Here is a 27275-nt window from a genome sequence, read left to right as displayed (position 1 = left end):
GCGCCATCTATGTTTGCGCAAGAGTACTAAAACGATGTAGAGATGTGTAAAAATATGTATCTACATGTAGAACACATATTGCTCATATGCATCAGAATCAGAAAAACATTTTAATCAAAATTATGTTTATAAAGTTAACCAAAGTTTAAGCTATTGGTAGTCCTTTAAATTTGGAAGTATTTATTTAATTTTTTTAATGTTGATGTATCGGACTAGTACTGATTTTGTGATTTTTGCACACAGCATTTTGCTTTGTGGTGACGAGTACACCTATCATATAAACATATATATGTATTTGCGGCTGCTAAGCTGTTTCTATAAAATGGTTGTTTATAATACAAATTATAAATGTATATACTTATAATTTATATATTTTATATATATAATGTTTGTTTTTTTAAACGTCATTTTTCGAAACAGAAATATACGAAATATTAAATTCAGATAAATCAGCAGTTTACCATGAGAAAATTCTAGAGTAAAAGTCGAAACTTGTCGTTACTTTCATTTTTACCCATTTCATTTGGATTGATAACATTAAGTTCTGCCAGAAGTAAGCCCCAATAAATATTCAAGCAATTGTAATGTACATATAATTCTCATAAATTCTTTATTAATTCGATTTTTAAAATGTCTTGTTTCATTTGTGTTGCCCTCGTGTTAGTTTAATTAGTTTACTCTTCAATGCAAATGCCACACATTACATTATATTTAAGTATTCCGTATAAATATTTCTCCTGCAAGCCATCAAGTTCGTTTGGAGTATTTATGTTGGTTTAGTCATAATTATTTGTGGTTAAATAATTTTAGCAATTAATTTATATAATTAAATTCTATAATTTGCCTTGCATAGCGGATCTCCATGTCGTTCTGCACACTCATACATACCAATGTTCCATGTGTTTCTATGAGTTTGTGTAAGTGTTTCTTATTTTAACATGCACATTTATATTTGCAAAAAACATGAAATGCTATTTTGTATTTAAATATTTTATTCCGTATCTATTCAATAATCGAAGGTGAGTAAAAAGCAACAGTTAAACTTAAATGTCTCAGAATAAAAACTTTAAAATTATATACACCTAATAAAAATGAAATAAGATAAAAACTCAGATGATGGTAATCGAGAACAATTAATCCTGGAACAGTATACAAATGTAATTTCTAAACTTTAAATACACATTTACCAACATCTATGCCTTACCTCATTTCCATAAATTTTTTTTACATTTTCATTAATTAATTTTTAGCTTATGCATTGTAATAATTTCTCAAAGTATCACCCTGTGTTTTCTCATAGTTTTACGATTTTTTTTGTTTTGTTTTGTTTTTCTTCTTTTTCCATTTTCTTAAAATTTACAACAATACTTTAACTTATTTATCATATTTAAATTTTTCAACAAATCGCGCATCTTAAAAACCGGCCCAGAATCTGCGGCTATCCAAAGGATGAAAGTCCAAAAAAATGCGATAATAAAAGTTGAACAAAATGAATGCGAGTGTTTGTGTATGGCTATTGTAGGTTTACTTTTAGTAGACACTGTAGTACGTTGAACTGCTGCTTGGCTTTATTTTATTAGAGCCGCGTTGGTATCTGAAATGCTCTAATCTTAGTCGTATTGAAGGAATTAGTTCAAATAGAAAAGTCGAATGGAAGTTTAAGAGAATCTACTGAAACCATCCCTAGAGTGGATATGCTTTAATGTCTATGGAAACCGAAGTTGAATGCTGGGAAAATATCGAATTGAGCTCAGTACCAAGCAGCTCTACTATTTTACTGTTGTGATATTTGCAATATTTCTTTTGGTTTTTGTTTATCGTTAAGTTCTATTTTAAATATGCTGTACGTAGTTGGAGGAAAAAACACTTAAAATGTTTTATTTGAACGAACTTCTTTAACTACATATGGATCTGCCTTGCATCCTGTGAGAAAGTGTTAGTCGTCTCTGTTTTGCGCTATATGGTTTGACTATTTTCGCTTAGTTTGGCTTTTGTGTGTGATTCTTTCGTTTGCAGTGTGTGTAATTCATTTTAAATTTAATTTAAAATAGGAACAACCCCCCTCGCCCCTACGGCCAAGCCTACTGCTGCTGGACGAGCAGCTGCTCCACCTGGTCGGCGGTGCGGAGCAGGAAGGCGGCGCTTTCGCGGTAAGCGGATATCACCTGCCGGGCGGCCGTCACCTCGTTGGCGCTCAGCTTGTGCGGCAGGATGGGCGGCGCTCGAACGGACTGGCCGTCCATGCCGCCGCCGCCGGCCACCAGCAGTTGTTGTTGCTGCTGTTGTTGCTGCTGCTGCTGTTGTTGCTGCTGCTGTTGCTGCTGCAGCTGCTGCAACTGCTGGGTGGCGGTCACCAGTGCGTTGTTGTTGCTCGCATTGCTCAGGCTGGCCAGATTGGCGGCGCTCAGCTGCGAGTTGATGTTGCCGGTCACGGAGCTGTTGCTGTTGTTGTTGGTGACCATGTTGCCGCCAAGGCCGCTGGTCGGTTTCATCGAGAGATCGGTGGGCGTAACTGGAAAGCAAGGCAGGAATATGATTAGCCATAGGTTGTACGATGTAAAGAAAGTATCACACGGTGTGGTACTTCTGCATAACTACATATGTATATTTGATAATTTCGCATAATGTCGCATTGTTTACTCACCATTTCCCAGGCCAGCCACTGCGGGGAAATATCCGGGATAGCTGGGGGCTCTGCCGGCGGCCACGGCTGCAGCTGCCGCGACAAAAGGTGAGGCCGTCGAGGGGGAACTGAAGTCCGTGGTGTACGGACTGCTGGCAGGGAGACCAGCTCCGTTGGAGGCGCCTGCTCCATTGGCGAGGGTCAATCCGGTGACACTGGCACCGCCACTAACGCTGGCATTCGAACTGAGGGCCAGGGGAGAGCTGCGCGCCGAGCTCATACCGCCCCCGCCTCCACCGGCGGCGCCACCGCCTCCACTGCCACCCGCGTTGCCCGCGCCTCCAAAGGGCAGCACATCCGCGTGCTCCGAGTTCGGCGTGGAGCGGGCGAAGCCGACGGCGCTGACGAACGGAAGAGCTGCGGCTGCCGCGCTGGTCAGTCCGGTGGCATCCCCCACGCCGCCCATGCCGCAGGTAGCAGTGGCATTGCCGGCGGCAGTGGTGCTGGTCCCGCCGGCAGTGGAACTTGTGGCAGCCACTACAGCTGCGGCCGCAGCCGCGGCTGCTGCAGCAGCCACCGCACTTCCAGGAGCGGGAACCGCGTGCGTGATGGGCTCCAGGCCAATGCGCATTCGTTTGGCGTTCATGGATTCGTTCTCGCAGGCGATGGCCAGGATTTGCTCCGCCTGCACGGATGTCAGATGAGCGGGAGTGGGTCGGGTCTGCAAAAGTTGAAAGCGGGTTTAGTTTGTGGCCTGTCTTCTGTGTCAAACTCTTGATATATTTATGAATGGTGGGCAAGAGGTAAGTCCGAGATAATTTCGAAATGCATGGAGAATCGGACTTATATGTACTTGGACTTTAATTGTACACTTTTTTCTAAGTTGGAACTTACCGTATTCTCCCATCCGTCGCGAGTCTTCTTGTTGCGCCGACACGACTTCAGATAGGTGCGGATGCGTTTGCGGGATCGGTCGCTGAACTCCGGGAACTGTCGGGCACAAGAGTCGATGATGGCCTGAATCTTCTCCTTGGGCTGCTTCGAGATGGGAATGATGCGATCGAGATTCTCATCAACAAACAGCCGCACAAACATCTGAAAGGAAGGAGTGGACGTTGTAGTAACCCGTTGGGCTGACGTGACCAGATGTCTGGCGAATCTTTGGCAACGCTTGGCTTTACATTCGCCGTTCACTCACAGCTCACGCTTTACTCACATTGAAGGCTTTGAGCCGCTCGGGATCGTGTGTGGTGGCCAGTTTCTCGTCCAGCTTGTCATCGGAGTCATCCTCGGAGACCTCGTCCTCCTCCTTCTGGCCGGAGGAGTTAGTCTCGTCCTGCGTCTCCATGGGCGAGTGGGCATCCTGGCGCGGCACCGGCGACAGCGAACTGTCCATCTTGCCACTGGCCGCCGCCGCAGCTGCCGCGTTTTGGGCCAGAGCGTTCTGGTACTGCGCCCACAGACCACCAACCACACTCAGATCGGGGCCCTCGGTTCCATTTCGCACCGCCGTCGAGTTCTGGTAGTTCCAGGCCAGTAGCATCAGCTTCAGCTTGTCCGCATCCTTCATCAGGCCGGCATAGGCTTCGGATTCGTTGACGAGGCCGCCGCCCAGTCCACTGACCACATCGCCCAGCAGTCCGCCAGTGCCACCTGCTCCGCCTCCTGCGCCAGTTGCCGCCCCTCCTCCACCGAGGCCGCCTACGCCCACACCAACCACGCTGGCTGTGTCGGTGCTCACAACCGGTGTTGCCGGAATGGTTTCCTGAAAGGCAGAAATGAGGATATTGTTCGATTATCTTATGTCCAATATAAATAACAATTTATTACACATTTCTGTATTGTTTATGTGATTAACTATAATTTCAAGTAGGTAAAAGGTCGCAAGAGTCAGTTACAATTGACTGCAATCAGTTGGCAAATATTAAATTTGTTAAACAAAAGTAAGTTCTCTGTAGAGAATTTCTACTTCCGCCTTTTTAAGATTTCTGAGCTTTTACAAAAATTTTATGAGCGAATTTTAGAGACCGCACAAAGTTCCTGGAAGCAGTTCGATATGCCAAATCCCGATGATTAGAAGTAGAACCGGTTGGAAGTTCGTTCGACCATTTGAAAGAATGCAAAAAGGAACGAAACGTCAAAGAAAGCAGCCCAAAACCCCAGACCGGGCTTCTTGGGGAAAGTTTTACAGACTTTCATCTTCAGGGCAGCTCACCCTCCATCTGCTCCTTTTTCCTGGTTGCCCATGCTTGGGGTTGCCTTTTTTCACTGTCCGCCTTCTGTGCACTGAAAATTAGTCGGCTTGGTGGCCGGGTCGGGTTGGAATCCTGTCCTGCCCCTTTGCGGCCAACATGGCTCTAATGAAACATTTCGCCCAAGACGTTGTGCGTCCGGCACACAAGCATTTTTCCTCCGCACTCTTTAGGTTTTGTGGTTGAAGGACACTGCTAAGGTGGGGCCGTGGTGTTGGGGTTCTGAGATTGGGGATTGGCACTGGTAATGGCAGCACAAATGAAGCTGTGTTCCGTGTGGATGGCCATCGAGATTGAGGCTTCCTTCTTTTTCCCTTCAAACGTGAACGGACTCAGAGTCTTAATTAACATTAATTTGCTCGATCTCTGGGGTGAAGGGATAGGTGGCTCCAGGAAATAAATTGTGCAATTTTTGGGGGAACAAAAGTTTCGTTTTGAGTTAAAATTGTTTTCTAAATATGACAATATTTAAAGTTGTCGTATATTTTCTTGGGTTTTTTTTTCTGGTAACTGTGCCTGATCTCTTTTATCTCTGAAAATTTTTTATTTATAAGTTAGTTAACATAAGACCCATATCGCCACTCCATACTCTTCAATTTGAGTTTAAAGAAATATTTTGTAGTTTATTGCCAAAAAGTGAAACAAATATTTGATTTCTTACCTACAGCATTTCATGTTTGTACATATACATGTATATCATACGGTTCAATAAATAGAAACAAACACACACACATCATGTGCAATTTCTTTTAATTTCTTCAGCACGATTGCGTAGTTGGGTTTCGAATTTGAATTCTCATTAGACTAAGTTGTCGGGCCACAGCTCGAGACCGACTCGAGACTGACAGTTCGCCCCACTCCCTAAGAACCACCCAGTTCCAAAGCTTGTCTCAAGCATCGTCGCTCGCACCGCCCCCGAAAACCGATGTCGTAACCACAAAAACTTTGGAGTTACCCCAAGCCTCCAAACACACACACACACACACACACACACACACACACACAACCACTCACACGTGAAAGGGGTGTGGGACCGAGACAAAAACTAATGCATATGTTTAGGCATTTTAATTTATATACACACACTCACTGGCACACGGGGGAGAAGTTCTAAGAAAGCTCACACACACTAACCCCCACCCCCATCCCCACCCATTCCCAATCCGAAACCCTAAGCCCCCAGACCACCTTCTTCGCCGTTGATAAAAGCAACTTCCATTTCATTTAAACTACAATTTCCTTGACAGTGCACAGAGGCAACCCCTGGCAGGGATGTTGCTTCTTCTGGGTTGGGATAGGATGGGTTGGGATGGGATGGTAAGGGGAGGTATGGGATGGGATGGCGACTGGGACTCAGGTCCTGGCAACCCTTTCACGCACTTATGAGTTAAACGCAAATTTTCTTAGCTGCCTTTTAGGCGCCGCTCGGCGGGAGGGGAATGGCAGCCTCTGTCTGGAGAAATATGTCATCGGCAGTTGGTGGCGAGGGAAGTGGAAAGTGGGAAAGAGGGAAAGTGGAAGTGGGACGAAGGATGAAGGACGAAGTACGAAGTACGATTCCTGCCTGGGTGGTAATTCATTATGCGTGTGCTTAGAGGTTGCCGGCATTGTAGTGGTGTGCTCCAGACGCATTCGAAGTCAAAGCCTGCTTTTAGGCTGGCAGCCAGCAACGGCACATGTTTATCCTTCCCCTGTCACCTCATCGGTTGTTAGTTTTGGGGGCTGCCTTTTGCATTGAACTCTGCCCCTTCCCCTCACGTTCCCCCTTCCGATCCCGACCCCGTTGCTTTGCCTTTGCCTTAACTAGTAAGATGCCACAAGCCCGCATATTTCTGATATTTAGAGGGGCTTCCTGCCATCCCCCACACACTAGGATCGCTGCCGAAAAAGGGCTACAAAATTGTGTGAGCGACTTCAAAAGCAACGCCTCCCATCTCGCAGGCGAGACTCGAAATGGAAGTAAATGCTAGGATTTATGGCCACTGCTCCTGCGAGTGCGTGTGTTTCCTGCTTGGCAGGTGTTACTCATACGCCTCGTGGGCTGCTGTCAGGCCCAAAACAAATTACTTGCCGAGAGGGGACAGCCCCTCATCTTTGGCCTGCGGCTGCTGGCAAAGTCAAGGTTGCTCGGGATGAGCTCAAGTCGTGTGCATGAGTAGCTAGAGGAGAATCCGTAAGTAGAATCCGAACATCGGCCCACATGCAGTCACACAGACTCCCGACGGAGTTGTTCCGGTTCCGTCTCAGCCTTGGACTTTGAACATTTTTGCAAGTAGTCTAACCTCAAGTCTTTGTCCATTCAGAGTCCCGTCCCCAATTTCAGTTTCGTTTTAATTAATGGAAAATGTGTACACTTTCTTCTTGTGGCTTGCTCTTCAATAGTGAAGTATGTGGGGGCAGGTTTTCAGGGAACTTGATTGGCAAAAGAAATGGAAAGATATTGCCTTTGCTGGGCTGTGCTTGATTTGAAAGTTTTCTACTAGGAGTTGTACTTCCCAAACATGGTACAAAATATAGGAAAGACCCTTGGAAGAGTCTGGAACGGGCATTGGAATCGGCCACTGCAGCCACATAGCTTCCAATAGAACGATTCTATTCCAGTGCAGCACAGCAGTTTTTTCTCATATAGGTGCATTCCATTCCGGTTAAAAATCCAGCTGCAACCCTCGAATGCATTAAGTGCATGTACTGCGCAATAGAATATATATACATATATATATATATATATAAAATATATATATAAAATAATATTCTCGCTGGTCAAAGCAATTACAAACAGTGAGCGGCCAAACATGGGAACTGCATTCAACGTGACGGAGCCAGTGCACCAAAATAAAAAACAAATAGGGAATATAGAAAAAATCGGTGAATGGGGTGGGCAGGATACGCCAGGACAGTTTCAAATTAGTTACCAGCCACGGTTTTAGCCGACGGCTGGGTGGTCAAAATGGGTGGGGAGCGTAACAACTCACAACAAATACCCTGCCGTATATGCCGTATATATGAAATATTGAAAGCGATATACATAAGCGATATGTGTGCATTTACGTAGGATGTATGTGACTCTGATATTTGTGTAGGGCGGCAAGTTATTTATTTGTTTAGGGCCCGAAAAAGTGTCAAAGGGCGCGTTATGAAACAAGTAATAACAGGCTTAGCTTAATAGTTCAAAATGGGGATTATGGCTTGGTAAGCTGTGCATTGATTTGTAAGTGTCGGTAGATGGTTTAAAAACAATCCTTGTCCTCACATGAAAAGCGCGAAAATAAAAAATAAGTTAGTTAACATTTTGTGTTCTTTACTGCACAATATTGTTATAAATTTTCGGCTAATGAGCAGAAATCTCCCAGCTGACCCTAATCAGAATATAAGGGAATGCCACATATATAGTCCATTCCTCCCAAATCATCTGCGTATTTGGAGCCCGAGTGTCGCCGTGGCAACTGCCAGCACTCATACGCCCGGTGTGCGCTCTATGAAATTTTCTATTTTATTTTTTGCACCACACGCACAAAAGCAAAGAGAATGCGGGTCCAGTGGAAACTATTTTCACAACTTGTTTAGCTCTTGTTTGTGAAACACGCAGTGGTTGGCAGTGCTGGATGTGAAGGTGCAGTAGCATCCGAAGAAGAAAGAAGCACAGTGGCAATCAGAACAGTTCCTAAATTGTAATTAGATATGAAAAATTGTATATTTATGTTCCTAATATTATAATACCGAAAACAAATGAAACGAAATCCGTTAAGAGAAAAAGTACATTATTAACTGCAGTGTATAGCCGACAAAGGAGGCATTGCATCCAGGCTTAGTACCGAATGCATTTGTGCACAAATCGTGGGTGGGCAACGAGTGCAGCTTTGAACCACCCCAAAGCGCAGCCCCTGGCTTTTCCGCCCTTCCGTCCTCCATCCTCTGCGTTTTACGGCATTGATGATGTTTTGCTTTTCCATTTGCCACCCACTGGTAGGCAACATTATTTAGCAAATAAAAAAGGAGCGAACAAAAATTGGGAAAAGCGTTCCCTTTGCGAACTTGATTTGATTTTTTTCCGCCCAACCCGTTTCAACTCTCGCAGTTGGCCACAAAACGGGTCAAAGTTACTCACAACAGATCGCCTTTTTTGTGTGGGTGGCGGCAAAAGGGAGTCGTGTAATCGTTGCGCCGGCTGCATACATTTCGGGGGCACTGTAACTAACTCTACATGCCATGCCACTCAATCGCCCAATAACAAAGGCACGAGCCGTCGCTTTTTATGCAGCACGCGAATATTATTTGTCCAGCTCCATAAAGTATGCAACATTTTGTTGACCAACGCGAAGTTATCCGCTGAAAGCATGGAGTCCTTTTAGAATCGAACGCGAACGCGAACGGGTACCGCTCCTTCCCTGTCTGGCCTGATTAGTTTATGATGTGGTTAGGACGACACAGCCGGTTGACTGGATCGAATAATGGGATTGGGCTAAAAACTATGGCTTTTACATTTTACCTCTCCTAGTTTAATAGCTGATGTTTAGTGCTAGTTTCAGAAGGGATACGTATGTATTTAATAGTAGTGCTATCTTCAAGTTGAGCAAACCGCAAAAGCATAGTTTTTGGTCAAAATTTAAGCCAAAGCTATTCCTAAACGATTATATATTGTCTGATGATGACAAGTGATAAATTCCAAAAAAAGTTTCTCTGAATAAATTTCTGACTATTTCTGTATTGTTATTTTCCGAACTATATATTTGTATATTCATTTAATTTTGTTTCTTCCTGCCCGTTGTTGCTCGTCTATTTTAATCATTGAGTCAAATTTCTCGCGCTGACAGCCAAAATCGTTATCCGCAACTCCCTTTGAAGCGGCTCATTTGTAATTTATCCCATGTCCCTATATATCGTTTTTTACACGCCCCCCATCGCCGCATCACGTTCCGAAATTGAAACATAATATTGTCAGACATTGATGCCCGTTTCCTTCAACGACCGCAACCGCACGAGCTCTCTCTCCTCCTGGCCACTTAACCACATCGACCATCCTCCCCATATTCCTCGCCCAGCCACCCAAAGCCCCACTACGCCCACACTCCAGGAATCTGTCGCAGAGGTGCGTAAATAAAATACAAAAAAGAACGCCTACAAGTATGTAAAGAATACCCCACATATGCTCGGGGATGCCCCATATGGACCAGTTAACCGAAGCCACTAGAGGAGAAAAACATTTCTTCGGCCAGGCGGTTGACGGTCGTTTTTTAACGCCTTTTTGCACTTGCCATTTGTGTAACGGCCTTCCCAACTTTTTCCCTTATTTGTTCTCCCATTTACAACAACACTCACTGCGAGTGGGTGGTGTCCGGTGGTTAGTGGCTGGTGGGGATGTGGGTACGTGGTGAATGGGGGAGTGGGTAGTGGGTAGTGGGTGGTGCATCCCGCTTATCAGCGATTGCAGGCTGCGTGCGTTATGCGTGAGAGGAAAAAGGAGAAAAAAGACAGAGACACAAATGGCAATTGGTGCGCACACATTTTTAAAGGCGGAGCTTTTTTGGTCCTTTTTCACGCACGCACACACACACAGACGCACTCTCGCCGCTCACTGGACGGCATCGGCGGTAGGCTCCATTGCATCAGTGTTGGCGTGTAAAAATATTACGCATGCAGAAATATATACACATATAAAAAGGAGAAAAAAGCGCGTAGCCAGCCGACGTGAGACGAGCGATGCAACGAATGCACCAGCGCGCGTTGGTAAAAAGAAAAAAATGGGAAGGATATGGGGTTAATGCAGCGGGGGGGCCTTATTATCAATGAGGGGGCCATGGAACCGATTTCCCGCAGCGGCGCGGGGCGGTGGAAAAAATGCTGGCTCACATACAAGGAAATCTACTTACTCATCTGCCCAGGCTTTGAGCCCAGCCAGACATCACAATTAATGCCCACCACGCAAATGCACGCACACTGGCTGCAACGCGTTGCAACGTTGTAGGCTCGCTGGCTGTAGGTTGTTGGCCAGTTAATGCCACCCACAGTGGGTGCTTCCACCCTGCGTCCTGCGTCCGCCGTCCTGCATCCTGACACACACAATCCGCCCCGCCCCGCCCCGCCTTGCAATAATTTCAACACCCTCTCCCCCTTTTGGACGGCAAACAAAAATTGCATTTTATTTTCGGTTTTTGCGCCTGATGGCGGACGCATTCCAGTGCTATTTTTTTGTCCTGCCCCTACAAATCACAATCCCCACCATCACCCCTAAGTTGCACGCATGATGTGCCCGTTAGTCGATGCATTAGCTGAACAAGCCCAGCTGGATGCAGCCGGAAAATGGAGGTGCAACAGTAGGGTGCTGACAGGTGGTGGGCAGCGGGACTGAGGGGATGGAATGTGTGAGTGAAGCGCCCAAAAGTGGGCACATGTTCTGCCCGCGCAAATAGGTGGAAAATGTTTTTGTATTTTTATGCGGAATGTTTTCTATCATGCTCTGGCAAAGCCAAAGGGTAATAAATTGTAAAAGTAACATTCATTGGATATAATATAATTATATGCAGTCAAAGTTTTTGGCATCGTACTAGCAAGAACAGAATGAAATATACACAGTTTAGGCAATTAACCTCTTTTAAAGAAGGGTTAAAACAATACTAGATCTGAAATTCCCATTCATGTGTTTTATTTCTACTTTACCATTATCAAACGTTGCAGTAAACAAAGATAATAGCTTTAAAGGGCTGCGATTCCTGGTTTAAGACTTCTGATGCGGTTCTGGCGCATTAGTGATTAATGATTTGCATATTCTGCAGAATGGCACATTAACTGAGGCTTATTGTTTACTGAGCTATTTAGTTGGTATGTTGTGTCGCTTAGCTTTCTTGAGTCCTCTTTAAAACCACTTCGAAATTCTTCGAGCCCTCAGCTCAAAGGCAACTAGCTATACGGCTGATGATGATGATGAGCCCAAGTTTCTACGCTGATTTGCGCTTTGGATTAGCATATGAATTCTCATCATCATGATGGTATGAAGATGGCGATGTGCAGAATCCTGTCGACGACACCTGCACGTCGGCACTGCGTTGCAGTTAAGTGAAATCTATAGCCCAGTGCTTCCACACCTCACGCACATTCCGCATACGCCATGTGTGCAGCAGGCCAACAGCGTCGTTTTCGGCAAACGAGATGGCGAGACTTTGTCACTTCAGGTGAGAGGGAAAGCCAAACGGAAGGCTAGATAGACCCAAACCCCAACCCCAACCCCAACCCCAACCCAAATCCAAATCCAAAGTCATGCCCATGGGTGTTTTGGTGCTTGGATGCTTGGGTGCTTGGGAAATGCGAGAGGGACGCCGATCGACTACACTTAAGCTGACTTAAAGGGTTGGCCCATGACAATGGAGGAGCATTGTGTAACGTGACCCATCTTGGGCTTATTATCATAATCCGAGTAGGGGAAGACAGAACCATTTTGGTTAGCTAATACATAAGCGAATATGTTATCGCTTACCGCTTCGGTAAAATATTTTACCATTAATTCAATTATGCTTATGAATACATCTATTAATTGGTCCCTATTTTCGATGAGAAGTGTAAACATTTCCATGGCATTTAATTTGAAAATGTTTTATTAAATATGTGTGGCTTTTCCCTATCAGTTCCCATATAGTTGCCAACAATCGGGAAATCGGATGGTTAAGAAGCCATTTCAAATTAGCTTAAGCTTATGGACAATTATTGCTGCTTGCATACCTCCACTTCCCTCTCTCTCTCACTTGAATAGAATAATGGGTATTTAATGGACGAGACAGTCGCCTTTATCGTTCGGATTTGTAGGTAATAGATTTATATTGTATTTCTTCGGCAATAGATGTCCGGGAAGGTTGTTTATTAATGCCGAACGGGATATTTTTTCGCTCCTTTGATTACATTATTCATGTATATACCCCGCTGAATGCACGATTACACAAAGCGAAAAAATGTAATGACATCCTTATATTTTGTATAATCTAAAATATTTATAAATCACTAGGCTTCACTGTATCATTTTATATACTAAATAGTTCCAATTTTATTTAGTTTTAAATATTTTTCTGAGCAACTCACTTGGCCAAAATTCTTTCTCTGTATGTACGAGTATGCTTGATAAAAAATTATTTGAATATGCAAATGGCTGGAAAAGAATCGCCTGGTCAAACATTTAAATTTTTTTCCCAAGCGATCCTTTTTAATATTTCTTTTAGTTTTATTGATGTGGTTTTCGTTTTTGTATTGCGTAGTGGGGATAAAAAATGACAAATAATACATCGACTTATGTAACCAACTGTACAATGAAATAGTGCTCTGTACGCCTCTATTAAATATTAAATACATAAAATATTAAACCAAACTAAATGTGTGTGCAGCCGAAAAATCATAACAAATAAAAATTCAAAATTAAACAAAATCAAAATAACTAAACATGAAAACAAAATTTGGCGTATATAAATATGTGCATAAATATACAGAGAATATTTTTCAATGGCGGGACGCAGTGCTGATTGATGCGGCTTGTGCTTTGAAATTTGGAAATTTTTTATCAGCATTTTGCATTAAATATATTTGTTTAAACTAAAAAATATAATGACGCTCTCAAATACTGTCTAACAAAATTGAAGTGCCAATATTTATGGTGTATAAATACGGCAGTTTTTTGACAAAGACACATAGCAGGTTAGAAAGCATTTTAACCTTTATGCAGACAGTATTAACGCTAGAATCCGGATCGTTTCTCTATTAAAACAAAACCTCGTTAGGGAAATCCATTAAAGCGCTGAGAAGACTCCTCCGCCATGAATTGGACGTATTCCATTCGGCACGGGCATCCTCTGCGAATGCCAAGCAATGTGAGAAATCAAATTCAGCTTCAGCCATCACGATTTTCATTGCAAACGGATGTGGAGGAGTCCCCTTACTAGTGCCCCCCGTACCCCATACCCCATACCCCATACCTCATACCCCAACATAGACATCGCCTTCGATCGAAACAAATCATAATCAAATCGAATTTCAGTTGATTTTCACTCGCAAAGACAGTCGCAGTGGCTCAGTGGCCTTCTCCCTAAACTTAAGCCCGTGGAAGGCGACTCATTTCCAGGAAAACTAGGGGATGCTGCAGAGGTCGGGGGAAATGGGTCTCGAAATAAAGCAGAACCGAGAGGAAAGCGCAAACAAAAAGAAAAAGAGAGCAAAAAAAAAATGGCACATAAAATTGATGATAAACCATTCCAAATAATATTTTCCTCTTTGACGCTCTGCGGGCGAGGAAATGCGAGGTGGAAACTTCTTGGCACAAGGCTGCGCCGTGGCATTCCTAACTCCTCGGCTCAGGATTTTGGGCAGAGGAAATACTGTGAAGTCTGAAGGCAAAATGATGAATTATTTGCTGCCTCTTTCGTTAGGCGTCAAAGTTTCCCCAGTTGCGGGGGCCTTGGGTTTGGGCGATGGGCGGCTGGCTTTGAGTATTGGATGAGCAAAAACATAAAAATGAATGCGCAGCCCAAGCAAACGTTTCACGGAAGGTGGAGCCCATAGACCCAAACGCAACCCATCACCCATCACCCATCCCACATCCCCCATGCAATCCATTCGAGGCAAACGGTTTTTGACACAATTTGCGCCACTGTCTGAATTTTTGGGCCCTGACAGGGACGAAGTGGGCGGGCCAGTTGGATTGGGTTTTGGTGGTGTCTGCTGCTTGAATGATTTTTAAACGAGGCAAGAAATCCCAAAAGATGCGGCAAACGCTTTGCTGGCATGAGCTCACGTGGTCCCCCCGCTCCGTATTCCTCTTTGCGCCACGCCTTCCCCTTGGGTCTTACGAATATCCCTTTTTTTGCTGGTGATATTTTCCGTAAAAATGGGCGTCCTTTATGGGCAGTTCCCAACCCCCCAACACCCCCATCCAACCTCCCAAGGCCTCATCCTCCCCGCGGGCAGCAGATAATACAACAAACATTTTGGCAAAAACTTTTTTATTATTTGGCCCCACCATGGCTGTAAGAGTGGTGGCTGCACAAGGGTGATGGGTTCCCTGGTTTAGGTCTGAGACTTCATTTGAAAGAGAGTTTCGGCGTTGGTTTTTTCTGCAGTGCCAGGAGTGAGGGTGGTTACTAGATCGCAGATAAATGCCCGGAAAGGGTTATTTTTCGAGAATTCATTTGCCAAAAGGGTCTGTTGGGGCACTTTTGTGGGGTATGGGGTATGGATGGCGGAAAACTCAGGGTCACATACTGTACCGAAGTCCCAAATCTATAGGTAAAGCGGGTTTTTGTTTTGCAATTAAAATAAAAGCGTACTTCTGTTAAATATTTAAATTATAAAAGGGCTTAAGAAAATTATGGAAACTGAATGTGCACTTTTCGTTGCATATAAGACTTTCAGTATTCCATAGTCCTTATATTTAATGAATGCTTTTCCAGGCAGCAGGAATTCGGCTTAAATTATCTTTCGATGTCAAAAATCGTTCAGATGCGCTCTCTCAGCCTTTCAATCAACCACGCTCCTGTACTCTCGGAATTTAGGTCCTGTCTGCAGAAGCAGAAGCAGAAGCTGAGGATAAACCACGACCCCGCCAAACTTTCGTCTCTCCAGGCGGCGCTGGGTGGCCGGCGCCAACATAATCAACAACGCCTCCAACTCGGCATGGGATGGTTCCCGCTCTTCAGCTGGCTCCCACTCCAGACAACCCTCGCCACCCACCACCCCACACCACACACAACACAGCACCCCACCCCCTTAAACCCAATCCCCGAAGCGCACTTGAGTTCGGAGCAAAAGCGACTGAAAGTTGGCAGCACAAAATTTCCAGCAGCGACGGCGTTGGCGGTTTTACAACCTTCGCGTGTCCTCCTACTCCTCGTCGGGCTCTTGTCGAGATGGGGCCGGTCTCGTCCTTTTTGGCGCCCCCCCCTGCCCACGCCACCCGCTGTGAGTTTAGCACACCTAGCCGGGGCGTCCTCAGTCCTCGGTTCTCGTCATCGTCGTCTAGCAGCGGCAACCTTCGCAAATGGTAACAATTTCAATTTCTCTGTCGCCTTATCGCACCCGCGCACATATGTGTGCAGGGGGGAACGGAAGACGGGAGACGGAGACCCAAGTCCAGACCCGAACTGAAACTCCGGCTCGAATCCGAAACCCTCTCGACCCGCCTCCAAAGTTTCCAGCTCAAAGTTACCGATTTGCGCTTGGGTGCAAAAAAAAAAGGGAAAAGGGAAAAATGCGACCGACGAGGACGAAATTATTACAAGCTCGAAGGAGTGGCAGGGGCGGGTGCGACGGGAGTGGCACGGCAAAAATGCGTAGCAGATTAGCGATTTAGGGATGTGGAAAATTCGTACGTCTGCCACCCCCGGCCGTCGCTCCTGGTCCGACCCCTCAGCCTTCTCTCATCAAAACAGGCAGCGAAGAAGGGTTCCCGAGTTTCGAGGGTCTTGCAACGGGCTGCAAACAAAGTGAAACCCGTTAAGCTGCTGCTGCTGCTGCTCTTGCTGCCATAATGCCAACATTTTTCGCTGCATTATAATCCTTAACAATCAACTCGCCGGCTGGCGAACAAAAAAGTGTAGCCTGAACTGAGACAGATCTACTTATTTATAATTTCAGTGACTCCAAAAGGAGTCGGGACCTCTTTAACAATTAAGAAGTTCCACTGCCCAATAAAGAGAGCATTTAATGATCAGCAAAACTGTTCTGGTCAAATATGATTACGTTTGATAAACAGATACCGAGGTAGTCGTAAGTCAAATGGGATATATTTATTGAATACATTCAGACTCGACGCCATCATAAGTAGCGCCTGAGTGTAGGGGTTTTGTAGCCCAGGGTGGGGCACTCCATTCACGGAGTAGTTGTGGCAGCCTCCTAATGCAGCTTTGATTAAAAACGCAGCAGTTTTTAATTTGTGGCAATGCAGGGCGCTCTCGCCGCATAACCGCGTGCCCCACTCTTTGGCCGCTCCACTTGGCGATCCTTTGGCGGAGACAAAGGCTGCCAATGATTGAAGTGTATATCCTAGTTTTCAATTGCCCCAGCCTTGGAGGCTGCCCCCGCTCCGCTGGCTACCCTCTGCCTGCTGCCAGCTGCCAGCTTGTCTGTCACTGTTTGCTGGGGCACGCCTCCGTGGCAACCACCGCCGCCGCCCGCTGCCCACGCCCACGCCCAACGCCCACCGCACTTGCCACCGCACGACTATAATTTTTATGTTACCCATGCACTCGCCTACCAATTAAAATGTCTGCAATGGCATCGGACGAGGCAGCGTCGGATGTGCTTATGTCGCTAATAAACCGTATTATTAAGTGCTCGTTGGGTGGGGGGTGTGGGGTGTGGGGCAGGGGGTTTCAAGGGCCGCAAATAGGGGTGGGGCCTTGAGGTTAGACTGCAAGTTGCACCCCTACTGGCTGAATGGGTGCCGCGGCTGCCACTTTCAACTTCCGCCGGCAAATGTATAATTCTATGCCGGCGCACTAAAGTTTTTTTCCCTCTTTTCTGTACGGCCACACGAAACCATCGGTTTCAGTTCCACTTTCAGACCAAAGCTGGTTCCTCGTGCAACACCCATGGCCATGTGAATTAATTTTAAGCTGCTTAAGGTGGGAGAACATTTTTCATTTTGATTTTGTATGGCGCGTGGGAAAACTTCGTTTCATCGTCATGGAGCTTGCTGCCTGCCGCCTGCATCTCTGCTAAATTTTGGGCTGCAATTGTTGCTCTAAACGTGAAAGTTGCCCCAGGATGGGGTGCGTGGAGCATGTACCATTTTGGGCTTATCAAAACCAGCACAGACAATGGGAGCTGTTTTAAATTGTAATGTACTTACAACCGAGTCGGCACTCGTACTATTTTGTGTGGAAAGGACTTGTTTTTGCAATGCTTACCTGCAAAGAGAAGATGAGTAAATGTTTGAAAATTAGTTGGAAGATAATTGTTAGTTTTTTCTTCAAACTTATATATTTTTTCTAAATGCTAATGCGGTTCATACTGAAGCAAATGCGATTCATACATCTACAGTGTTTTTAACGAATCAAAAATGATTTCAAGGCCATTTTTTACACTGACTAGAACTGTACAATTACAAGCTTATTTCTTTATAGAGAACGACTACTGTTGCAGACTAGACTACCATGCACCTGCAAGCGGAATTTGCAGAGTTTGAAAATGTTTAATATTTGCAAGATCAATTCATACGTTAAGAATGCATAACCATCTGCTTCAATCCACTTAGAAGAATAATTTAGTTTCAGGCGCTTCCGAAACTTAGTTCGTTTGCCTCCAATTCATCATTATCGGCAGTTTTACAGTCTCATCCCCGTCGTGACCCCTTCCACCCACCGATTGCTCCTCACTTATAGAGGTCAAAAGTAAGACAAACAAGCGGTCGAGTTGGGGATTCTTCTTCGTTTTTATTTTTTTGGCTTAAACTGGAACTGGCGTACGATGGCAGCAGACAAACGCGCTGATAAACTTTCGACCCATGCCGCAAAAAAGTCGGACGCCAAAAGGGGAGGGGTTTCCTAGGGGGGCGGGGCACGGAATTTATGTGGGTAGCTCGCCGGCGATGCAAAACTTTTGCATTGAATTTGAGCGGGGCGAACCTTTTTCTATTTTTTCTATTTTATTTGCCTTTTTGCAAGTAGTTTTTGGGTTTGCTTTTTTTATGCACGGCTTGGCGAGGAGTGGGGGCTCGGAAAACAAAAGGATTTTGCAGCTAAAGCGAACGGATTTTTAGTTAGTTGTTATTATTTTATATGGCCAGAGCCCGGCGACTCGGACAACTGCAACTTTTCCCGAGCAATCGTTGCGTCCATCCTTCAGCTTCTCTAACCCTGCCCCAGCTACCCACCCGGTAGTCCTGGCAACGCGGAGGTTGGGAGGATGGGAAGATGGGAGGTGGAGCCACTGCTGAGGCCGCAACTGGCGGAGGGGTTCAGCTTTTCCATTTTCCCTCCCTCATTCGCTCCTCCTGCCGGAATGTGCGCCAAAGCATAATAATAAAAGCGCACGGAGTGGGCTCCGAAGGGGGGAAATCGTTGGCCAGGCAAGGAGTAACATGCTCGTTAGTCCCAGCTAGAGAAAATTGGAGGACGGGCGCAGGATGTGGGGGTAACGAAAAAATAGAAGGAACATTGGACAGCGAGCGGCAAGGAATAATCTAAAAAATGGAAACCCAAACGAAACGCAAGACAAACTTTGCTGCCAGCGTGGGTACAAAATAAATGAGGGCCAGGCCCCCAGTTCGTTTGGCGGATGGGTGGTTTGGTGTATAGTTGGTTGTGTGTGTGTGTGGTTGGGGGTGGTTGGAGGTGGTTGGGGTGGTTGGAGGACCTGAGGAGCTGAAGGACTCGGCGCTGGATGAGTGCCACGGGCAGGACTCGAACTTAAAATGGACAAGCGCGGCGTGGGAAGGCAGCGTGGGCAGGCGGTGGTGCGGTGAGCCTAGGACTGGGGCTGAAGAAGCCTGATGAGCAAGGACGAGCCAGCCAGTGCCACGAGGAGCGGTTCCTTTCTCCGCTACCAAGAGACTCTCTCGAAAGGAGGGCTCTGCTCCGCTCCACACCCCCAAAGTGCTGTACATAGAAGTAGCGGGCGTCGAAGCAGGAGATGGGCAAAAAATTTTGTATAAAAAGTGCGCTGGCAAAGTAAGCAAACGGCAGACGTCCTAGGGTAGCAAGAAGGGAGTGGCCTCCTGCTGCGGCGGTGGTGGGAGGGGGGGTTTTTAATGGAGAGGGGGCGGAGGACCAGAGGACTAGGAAAGGGATGGCCAAGCAAAAGGGTTAGGCTAAGGTTGTCTGTGTGTTGGTGTGGGAGTGGGTGTGTGTGCGGGTCTAGCTGTAATTCCGATGCGATGGTGTGCGTGAGGGACAAGGGATCGCTGGCAGGGGCTCCGGAGATAGTCCTGCTTGAGGAAAGAGTGGCCGCGTGGTGGAATAAAAACTCTGTGTCAGCATCGAGCTTCAAAGACGGGATGGGGCCGTACCGAAAGAATACAGTGTTCAAAGAAGTTAATCCTTCTTTAAAAAAAATACTTCATTAGTATTCTTTATAAAAATTGTTTTGATTATTCGACTTAGTTTACAACCACCCTCAATACACTTTTTTTGTTAAATAGCTTAATACTTTTTCTTATTTTCCAACGTATTATATTACTGAATCGAATAGCTTGCAGTTTTTTCATTCAATCGAGTTCATTCCACTGTACAGAGCAGCGGTGTTCAAGGATGCCCCGTCCACGGTTTGCCGACTAGGGTGTCCAATCCAGAGCCCTTCGTCTTCGACGTCTTCGCAGTGGAAAATAAAGCGCACGTTCTCATAAAAGCCCCTGTAGGATAGACCTTCCCCTTATCGTTTCTATTTCTATTTTTTTCGGAAAGCCTGGTCCGTGTGGGACGTTCAAAGGGTAGGAAGGTGGTGGGCTGGGGGCGGAGGACTGAAGGACTGAAGGAGTGGCAATGGTGCGATACCAGAGCGTTGAAAGGGTACAAGACAGCGTTCTGGGCAGAGCAGCTGAAATGTTGCTGACTTGCGCTAGTTGGGGTCCAACTCAGGGACTTGAGTAATTCGATAAGGGGGCACAAGAGGCGCGAGTCAGCGTTCAACGTTCAACGTTTGGTTGCTCGACGAGAAGGTTGCAGGCCACGTTACGTGGCGTATTTCATTAGCAGTTGCGATATCAGAGTGGCCTCCTTGGGTGGCTGGCCCACTTTGGAGTAGGTGCGACTTGGGCTTAATTGTCTATTTCAGTTGGCTAGACGAGGGCTGATATGATTAGCCCCTGCTAGAATGACGGAGAGAACATTTTAAAGTCGACTCGTTGCCGCAATTCTTTCCTATAAATTTTCATTTTTCTTATTTCTTATTTCTTTCTTCATTCGCCATTTCCTCATTCATTCATTACGTTGGGGGCTATGCATAAATTTTTTTCCAATATCTTGTGCCTCGAAACTTTTGCCCACGAGTCCGGCCCCAGAGTTCTCTAATTTGTGTTTGAGTTTCATCTCTGTCCAAAGGAAGTGAGGAACATTGGCGCAACCGGAAACCTTTTTTCCCCCCTTTTATATCCTCTTTCTGAAAACGGAGACAGGACCAGACCGTTGGCATCGCTGTGAGCCAACAGCGAGGAGTGGATCTCTTACTGTGCCCTCTACTTCCCCGCCACCCCAGGCATCCCAAAATCTTACCCGGCAAAAAATAGAAGGCCCAAGCCCAAGTTGGTAAAAAGAAAATACAATGAAGACGAGCGCTTTGGCTAAGCGGAAAGATGGTTGCTATAGGATGGTTGGGCTGAGGGCCGAGGGTCCTGCGGACTCCGACTTTGGACTTTGGGCTGGGTGTCGCCCGAAAGCAAGCGAAGATGAATCGTTTCGTGTTGGCGTTTTGAGCACTCAAGTGGGCGAAGTCCTGGCCAGAAGTTGGGCAAAGGTTATTGCCTGGTCGACGAAGACGCTGGGTGTGCTGGTGTGTGCTTGTGTGTGTTTCAACTGCACATCAATCGTGAGGCCATTGCCGGACCAAGGAGCTGGGCCCCTCGCTCGTTTTCATTAAGCCAAAAACCCCACGGAATGGGTGTGTTAGTGGGGGAGGGTGGGATCCCAAGTAATAAATGTAAAATGTTGCTGATGAAACCCAGCACAAAGACGGAGCGAAAGAGAGCAGAAAAATTTGTAGATGCTGGCTTAGCTCATCAGCAGCCACAGAATCAGGGGAAGAGCAGCAGCAGCAGCAGCAGGAGCAGCAGCAGCATCAGCAGCAAAATGGAAAATAATGAAGGGTAAGCCGGCGCAGGGATAAGGATGGGTCTTTTTGGGGGGATCGGAGCAGGACTCTGCAACAACATGACGTGGGTTCCATTCGAATGCTGCCTGGCGGCGACAGGCGGGCAACGGGGAAGCGACTCTGTGGGAGTGGGTTGACTCCTGTTCCAGGATAACGAGTGTATGTGTGTATGTGTGTGTGAGTGAGTGCCGGCACCCCTTTAAGATGTCTCGGGTCTCGGGTCTCGAGACCCCCGCACTAAAAACCATCAGAAACTAACTAAACACGAGTGGGGGTGAAAGCGGAGCGCATGTGAATGTGTGTGGTGGCTTTTAAGCAAACGTCTTTCACAAGTGAAAGGCCCGAGGGGTGGATCTCCGGAGGTTAGGAGGGGGCGGCATAAAAGGAGCTGGCATCAGTGGTAAAAGCCAAAAACGTAACCTAAAACTGCAAGAAAATTAACCAAAAATACTAAGCCAAAGTCGAAGACGCAAACACACACTCGCACACCCGCACACGGGCGCAAGGGTTGGTTGTTCGGGGGTTTTGTGCCTACGAAAAGTGTAGCATACAATTTGGGGCAAAAATAAGGGAAAAGTGGAAGGAAGGCAGGCGTGGGGGTTCATGCATGCCAAGGCAAAGTCTTTGGCTTGGCAACATTGAGAGGCAGTCCGGAATGAAGGTGAGGTCGAGGCGCTTGTGTAGAAACTTTTGGCATTGTTTTTGTGCCACTGCGAGTGTGTCTGAGTGTACGTACGTATTGAAGGCGGCGTCGCTATGTGTATGTGTGTGTGTGGGATGTGGCACTCATTTCTCTTTCTCTTTCCGTCCCTGCGTCTCTATCTCTGCAGCTGGGGATGAGCCAAGTCTGGCATCAGCATCAGCATCAGCCCTACCCGAAGACCAACCGTCCTCCTGCCATCTTGTGAAGCAACTTTGATTGTGGCTGAAGCTGAAATACATCGTTGCCTTCTTCATTTCCTTCTCCTTCCTCTTCATTTTGCTCCTCTTTTTTGGCCAAGATGGAGTTGAGTTGGCAGATTGCTTGTGCGACTCGTTCTAGCTCTGTGCCTGTGTGTGTGTGTGTGTATGTGTGTGTGTGTCTTAGTGTGGATGGGTACGTGTGGAGGTGGGCGTAAAGGTTGCCCGGCTTGTCTGTTTTGCTTTAGGTGGGAGGCAAACTTGGTTTTTTTTTCATTTTGGGATTTCTGGGGGAAGGAGAGGGCTTCAAGGTGGTCCTAAGCTGATGGCTCATACTTTCGAGAGTGTGGAGGAGCCACTGAGAAAAACGTGGATATGGGGATATTAAATAAGAACCTATATCATCTTTCAATAACGCAAAGTGTTATTTTATGAGATATGTAATCAGCAATTTTTTTCTAAGTAACAATCGGATGTGTCATAAGTATCAATCCAATATTTATTAGGAACAGTTAACAGAAAATTCTTCAACTGAATTATTTTTTTCACATTCAATATAAAAATTGGTTAATGTAAATGAAGCATAGAGGGAAATGATGGCCTGAGTTAATAACTCTTCTGCATAAACTTGATGGCTATTATTGATTAATAAGATTCGCTACTGTTTCGCTTTCAGTGTTTTATTCCTGGAACCAATGTTATCCCGTCGAGTTTGCCGTTGCCGTTGCCGTTGCCCTTAGCCAAAGTCGTTGTCGCAATCGAGACCCACTTCCCGCCCCATCGGCACTGGCCCAACCACCCAGTGTCCCTTGCCTTGTCGTCTTTGGTGTTCTTGTCATCTATTTCTATTTTGGAGCAATGGCTGAGCAGATGAGGGTCTTGGGCTGTCTAACTTGTCTGTTTGTATGATGGCATATCACACACACCACCTCCACCTCCAATCCCAACAACCAAGTCCAATTCCATCCATTCTCCATTCATGTGTGTGCTACCCAGTGTGTGTGTGTGTGCCTGTGTGTGAGTGTGTTCAAAAAACCGTAAGCAATTTTCCGTAACATCTAACCGAGGTGGAGACCCAGAGCCAGCCAAGACAGTCGAACGACGTCTTAAAAGATGCTGCTCCATCTGCCGCCCCCGACTCGCAGTGTTCCTTTTTGCAGGTCCGTCTCCATCTCCGTCTCCATCTCCACCTCCACCTCCAATCTGGGGTCCGCTCCCCAGACTGTTGTTGATGACATTGACTGGTTTTCCTAGCGCATCTCCCTCGAATTCCGCACCCATCCTTGGCGTCAGCCTCGATTCGCCTGGCACGTTGTCTGCCTGCGACACTAATGCTGAGATGTGTAACGGTGGCACAGCACAGCCAGCGCAGCCAGCACTTGGATCAGGATCAGGAGCGGAATCAGGAGTGGAACGCAGAGCCAGTGGTACGCCATACCCCATCGATACGAAAAGTTCGATGATGGGCTGATGACTGACTACCATTTTGGCTGTACCAAATCATGTTTGATTACAGCTGAGCAGCATAACAAGTTGTGTCCGTAGTGTGGGTGCCGCTGAAGGAATCTTCAAACTTTCCACAAAGTCTTTAACTTATCCCCCGGAAATTTTGAGCCTCAAATTAAACACAAAGACGTTCTGTTCCTTTTGGACACACACCATGTCCTGCGGCGGCTTATGTGCGCTTAGGCGCAAATCTTGACCCACCCACCCACAAAGGGTTGATGGGCTCCCATTTGGAGTGGGTGCGAATGGGTGGCATGAGGGGTTTCCTTTGACAAACACAAGCACATACGTGGTGATTCAACTATTTATGTACAAATGGCGCTGACTATATACAAAAGTCAATGCTTTTGTTGCCTTCACCGGCCACAGTGGGTTTACGCGATGACGAGTTGGTTCCCATTGGAGGAAGGGCACTGGATCGCCCAATAAACGAGCAAGAAATGCGGGAATTAGTTCGGATCAAACGAAGCCTGGGTGCCCTTTGCCAAAGTTTTGTGTACAGCGACAAATAAAACTACTTAGAATTATTGCAATAAAATTCAAAACGAACTTAGTGTGCTCCGGAGTTGGTAGAGTTAATAAATTAGAGGCACAAACATATTGAAGTCCTTTTTCAACGCCTCGCATTAGGTAAACAAAAACGTAATTTTAAGATTTATTGCGCCCGAAACTTAATTAGGAAAATAATCATATTGATTCAATCTATCCCATTGAAGCAAGTTTCCTGCACTTCCTTGAGCCACTTTTCGCAACCCTTACATGAAAGGCATGGGACCCCGACCGCCAGAATTCGGATTCGTTCACCCCTCGCACACACGCAAAGAAAGTTTACCGGAGGGCTGGTCAGTCGCCGGACTCGCTTTGTGTGTCTGCCGTTCTCGGGTGTGTTTGAGTTTCTGTGTGTGTGTTATGTGGTGTGTGGTGTGTGTGTGTGTGTGTGAGTGTATTTGTGTCTTGCGGGTGGCGTATTGGGATGCGGTGGCTTCGGGTGGGGGAGGAGTCGTCGAGCGAGGGGTTACACCCAAGAAGCAACTTCTTTTGTGGCGCCCCAAGTAAGCCCGCAATCCTCGCACCCATTTTCCACTTCTGTTGCCTGTGCCTGTGCCTCCGTCTGCGTCTTCGTCATTTGATGAATTACCGAGCAGAGCAAGTGTGCGCCCTTTGGTGTGAGTGGGTGGGCTACGATTGTGGGTGGGTGGAGAGATTAGGGCGACGTGGGCATGGGTGGCATGAGTGGCATGGTGGGTGCGGGTGTGGATGTTTTGTCGACTGAATGTGTGAGTGTGCGCTTCGTTTCATTTTCGGAGGCTAGCCCCCTGCCGCAATCCCTACCCCTGAGCGAGACATCCCCATGTCGTTACTTGACTGCCCTTGCCACCTTCCTCCCATAATACACACACACACACACTTTACTCCCCCGCGTCGTCTTCGTTACCGTCGCCACTCGCGATTCTATGTACCAAGGAGCATTCACGTATGTGGAGAGGAGACCTGCACTGGGATAGCGCCGTATATCATTAGAGTGCCCCATCTCCGCCTAAATGGCACACACCCCAACCTTCTAGCCACCTTTTTTATCCGAAAAGGCATTATGAGCAGGTTTTTCTTTTGCGATTGCTGCCTACGCGGCGTATTAGCAATATTTTTGCAACTGTCTACGTTGCTTCCGTTCCTTTTGCCGCTCCTACCATGCCCTCCACATATATTTTTTCGAACTGTTTATTTTGTGGCTGGGTAAATGTGTCTGGTCTGCGGTGAGTCTCGGAATGGGAATGTGTGGGCTGGGGGCAAATTGATTTCATATTGGACTACTTGCTGAAAGCGGGCAAAAAAGGCGAAAAGAATGTCTATATAGGATGGCTGTAAGGCGGAAGAGCCTTTGAAGCCCGTGACAGAAGTGGAAGGAGCTGTATCGATGATTGAGGTGAGACCCCTTGAATGACTGATACATTGCGGCTCCCTGGTGGCGAACCCCGTTGATGAATGAATCATGAAGTTTGCCATTATCCAATTATTCGGGCTATACCTTTTCTCGCTCAATCAGGTCATGGATTTTATTTCCCCTAAAGTTCCTACGATATTTGGTATGAATTTCTCATGAAGGGAAATAGCTTTATCCTAAACAATTTTTATGAAAATTATTATCTGTTCGTTTCATTTTTTTTAAACAATTTTCTCCCTATAACACACTATTTACGAGTGGAAACTTAAGGCAATATGAAGCATTAGTTTTCTGGCTAAAATATTCATATTGAGTGCACGCAAAACGAAAGAGTTCAATTGCCGTTCGTGGGTAGTGCTCTATGGTGTGTTATATTTAGGAAACAAGCGCAGGGCAGAAGCAACTATCCAAGGACTTTTCAGGAGATCCAAACTCACCTTGTGCAGCAACACCGAGGCTTTTCTTTTAGATGCCATCTTCGTGCTGGTGGTGGCGCCTCCGCCAGCACCTCCCCCACCGCCACCGGTTGCCGATGCGGTACGTGTCGATGTTTTTGGTGTTTTCCTCGGATTCTTCGGAATTTTGGCAGTTTTTTTGATGTCCTGCGTGGAGTGAGCTGTTCGCCCGAAGACCAGACAATTGAACTGAAGCAGGCGCTGCCAAAATGCGACAATATCAAAGTTGCAGCTTAATATGCAACTCGACTCGCTGGTATCTTTAGCACTGAACACACTTGTAACACTTGTGCGGATTGGGTTCGCTGCAACGTTTTGGCACTTGTCTAAATTTTTGGCGGGTTTTTCCTTTTGCTAAGTAGCTCGCACAGTTCACTATATTAGCACAGTTTTGAGTTTCAATAACCCAGTGGCGAACGCGATTTGGCACACTTTCGGCAAGAATTTTCCGGGGGTAAGCTCTGTACTCAGCAGCAAACACTATTCAAAACTCTATTTCCAATTTCAGAGTGCGTTTTAATTTTATTTTTGGGCTTTGGGCATTGGGTTTTGCGATTTGGTTTGTTTTGTTTTGGTTTGATTTGATTTATTGAAAGCTCCAAGCGCTTCTTCGGCGAACCAAACACGACGCAAGCCAACTGCTGACTGACCAAAACAGAGATGGCCAAGTGGGTTTTGAGCCGAGCCGGAGCCGGAGCCGCCCGCCTGTCGTCCTGCGTCGACGTCGGCAGCGAAAGAGAGGCGCGAGAGTGAGAGGACCTTAGGTGGCAGCGCCTGCGCAGCAAGGACGAAACTTGAATGTGGGACGCCGCCAAAAGCGGAAAGTG

At 46.4% G+C, this 27275-nt stretch overlaps 1 protein-coding gene across 1 annotated transcript; it reads right to left on the bottom strand.

The window, feature by feature from the left end:
* Positions 1–579: 579 nt before the first annotated feature.
* Positions 580–27097, bottom strand: LOC6528213 (glycine, alanine and asparagine-rich protein). The gene is made up of 5 exons (XM_002089239.3): positions 26431–27097; positions 3840–4388; positions 3518–3718; positions 2645–3344; positions 580–2512 (listed from the first exon to the last, which is right to left on the bottom strand). The coding sequence occupies exons 1-5, from the start codon at positions 26467–26469 to the stop codon at positions 2082–2084; spliced, it is 1920 nt and encodes a 639-aa protein (XP_002089275.2). The 5' UTR covers positions 26470–27097; the 3' UTR covers positions 580–2081.
* Between the last annotated feature and the right edge of the window lie 178 nt (positions 27098–27275).

Source organism: Drosophila yakuba, chromosome 2L (genome assembly GCF_016746365.2).
Source record: "Drosophila yakuba strain Tai18E2 chromosome 2L, Prin_Dyak_Tai18E2_2.1, whole genome shotgun sequence".
NCBI classification, from domain to species: domain Eukaryota; kingdom Metazoa; phylum Arthropoda; class Insecta; order Diptera; family Drosophilidae; genus Drosophila; species Drosophila yakuba.
This window is presented reverse-complemented; position numbering and strand designations above follow the sequence as displayed.

Bases quoted from the DNA above. Each gene is read 5' to 3' on its own strand.
- LOC6528213 (XM_002089239.3), bottom strand. From the start codon at position 26,469: ATGGCATCTAAAAGAAAAGCCTCGGTGTTGCTGCACAAG. The intron at 3,345-3,517 runs GTAAGTTCCAAC...CAACTTTTGCAG, and splicing joins GCGACGGATGGGAGAATACG to ACCCGACCCACTCCCGCTCA. The intron at 2,513-2,644 runs GTGAGTAAACAA...CTTGCTTTCCAG, and splicing joins AGTGGCTGGCCTGGGAAATG to TTACGCCCACCGATCTCTCG.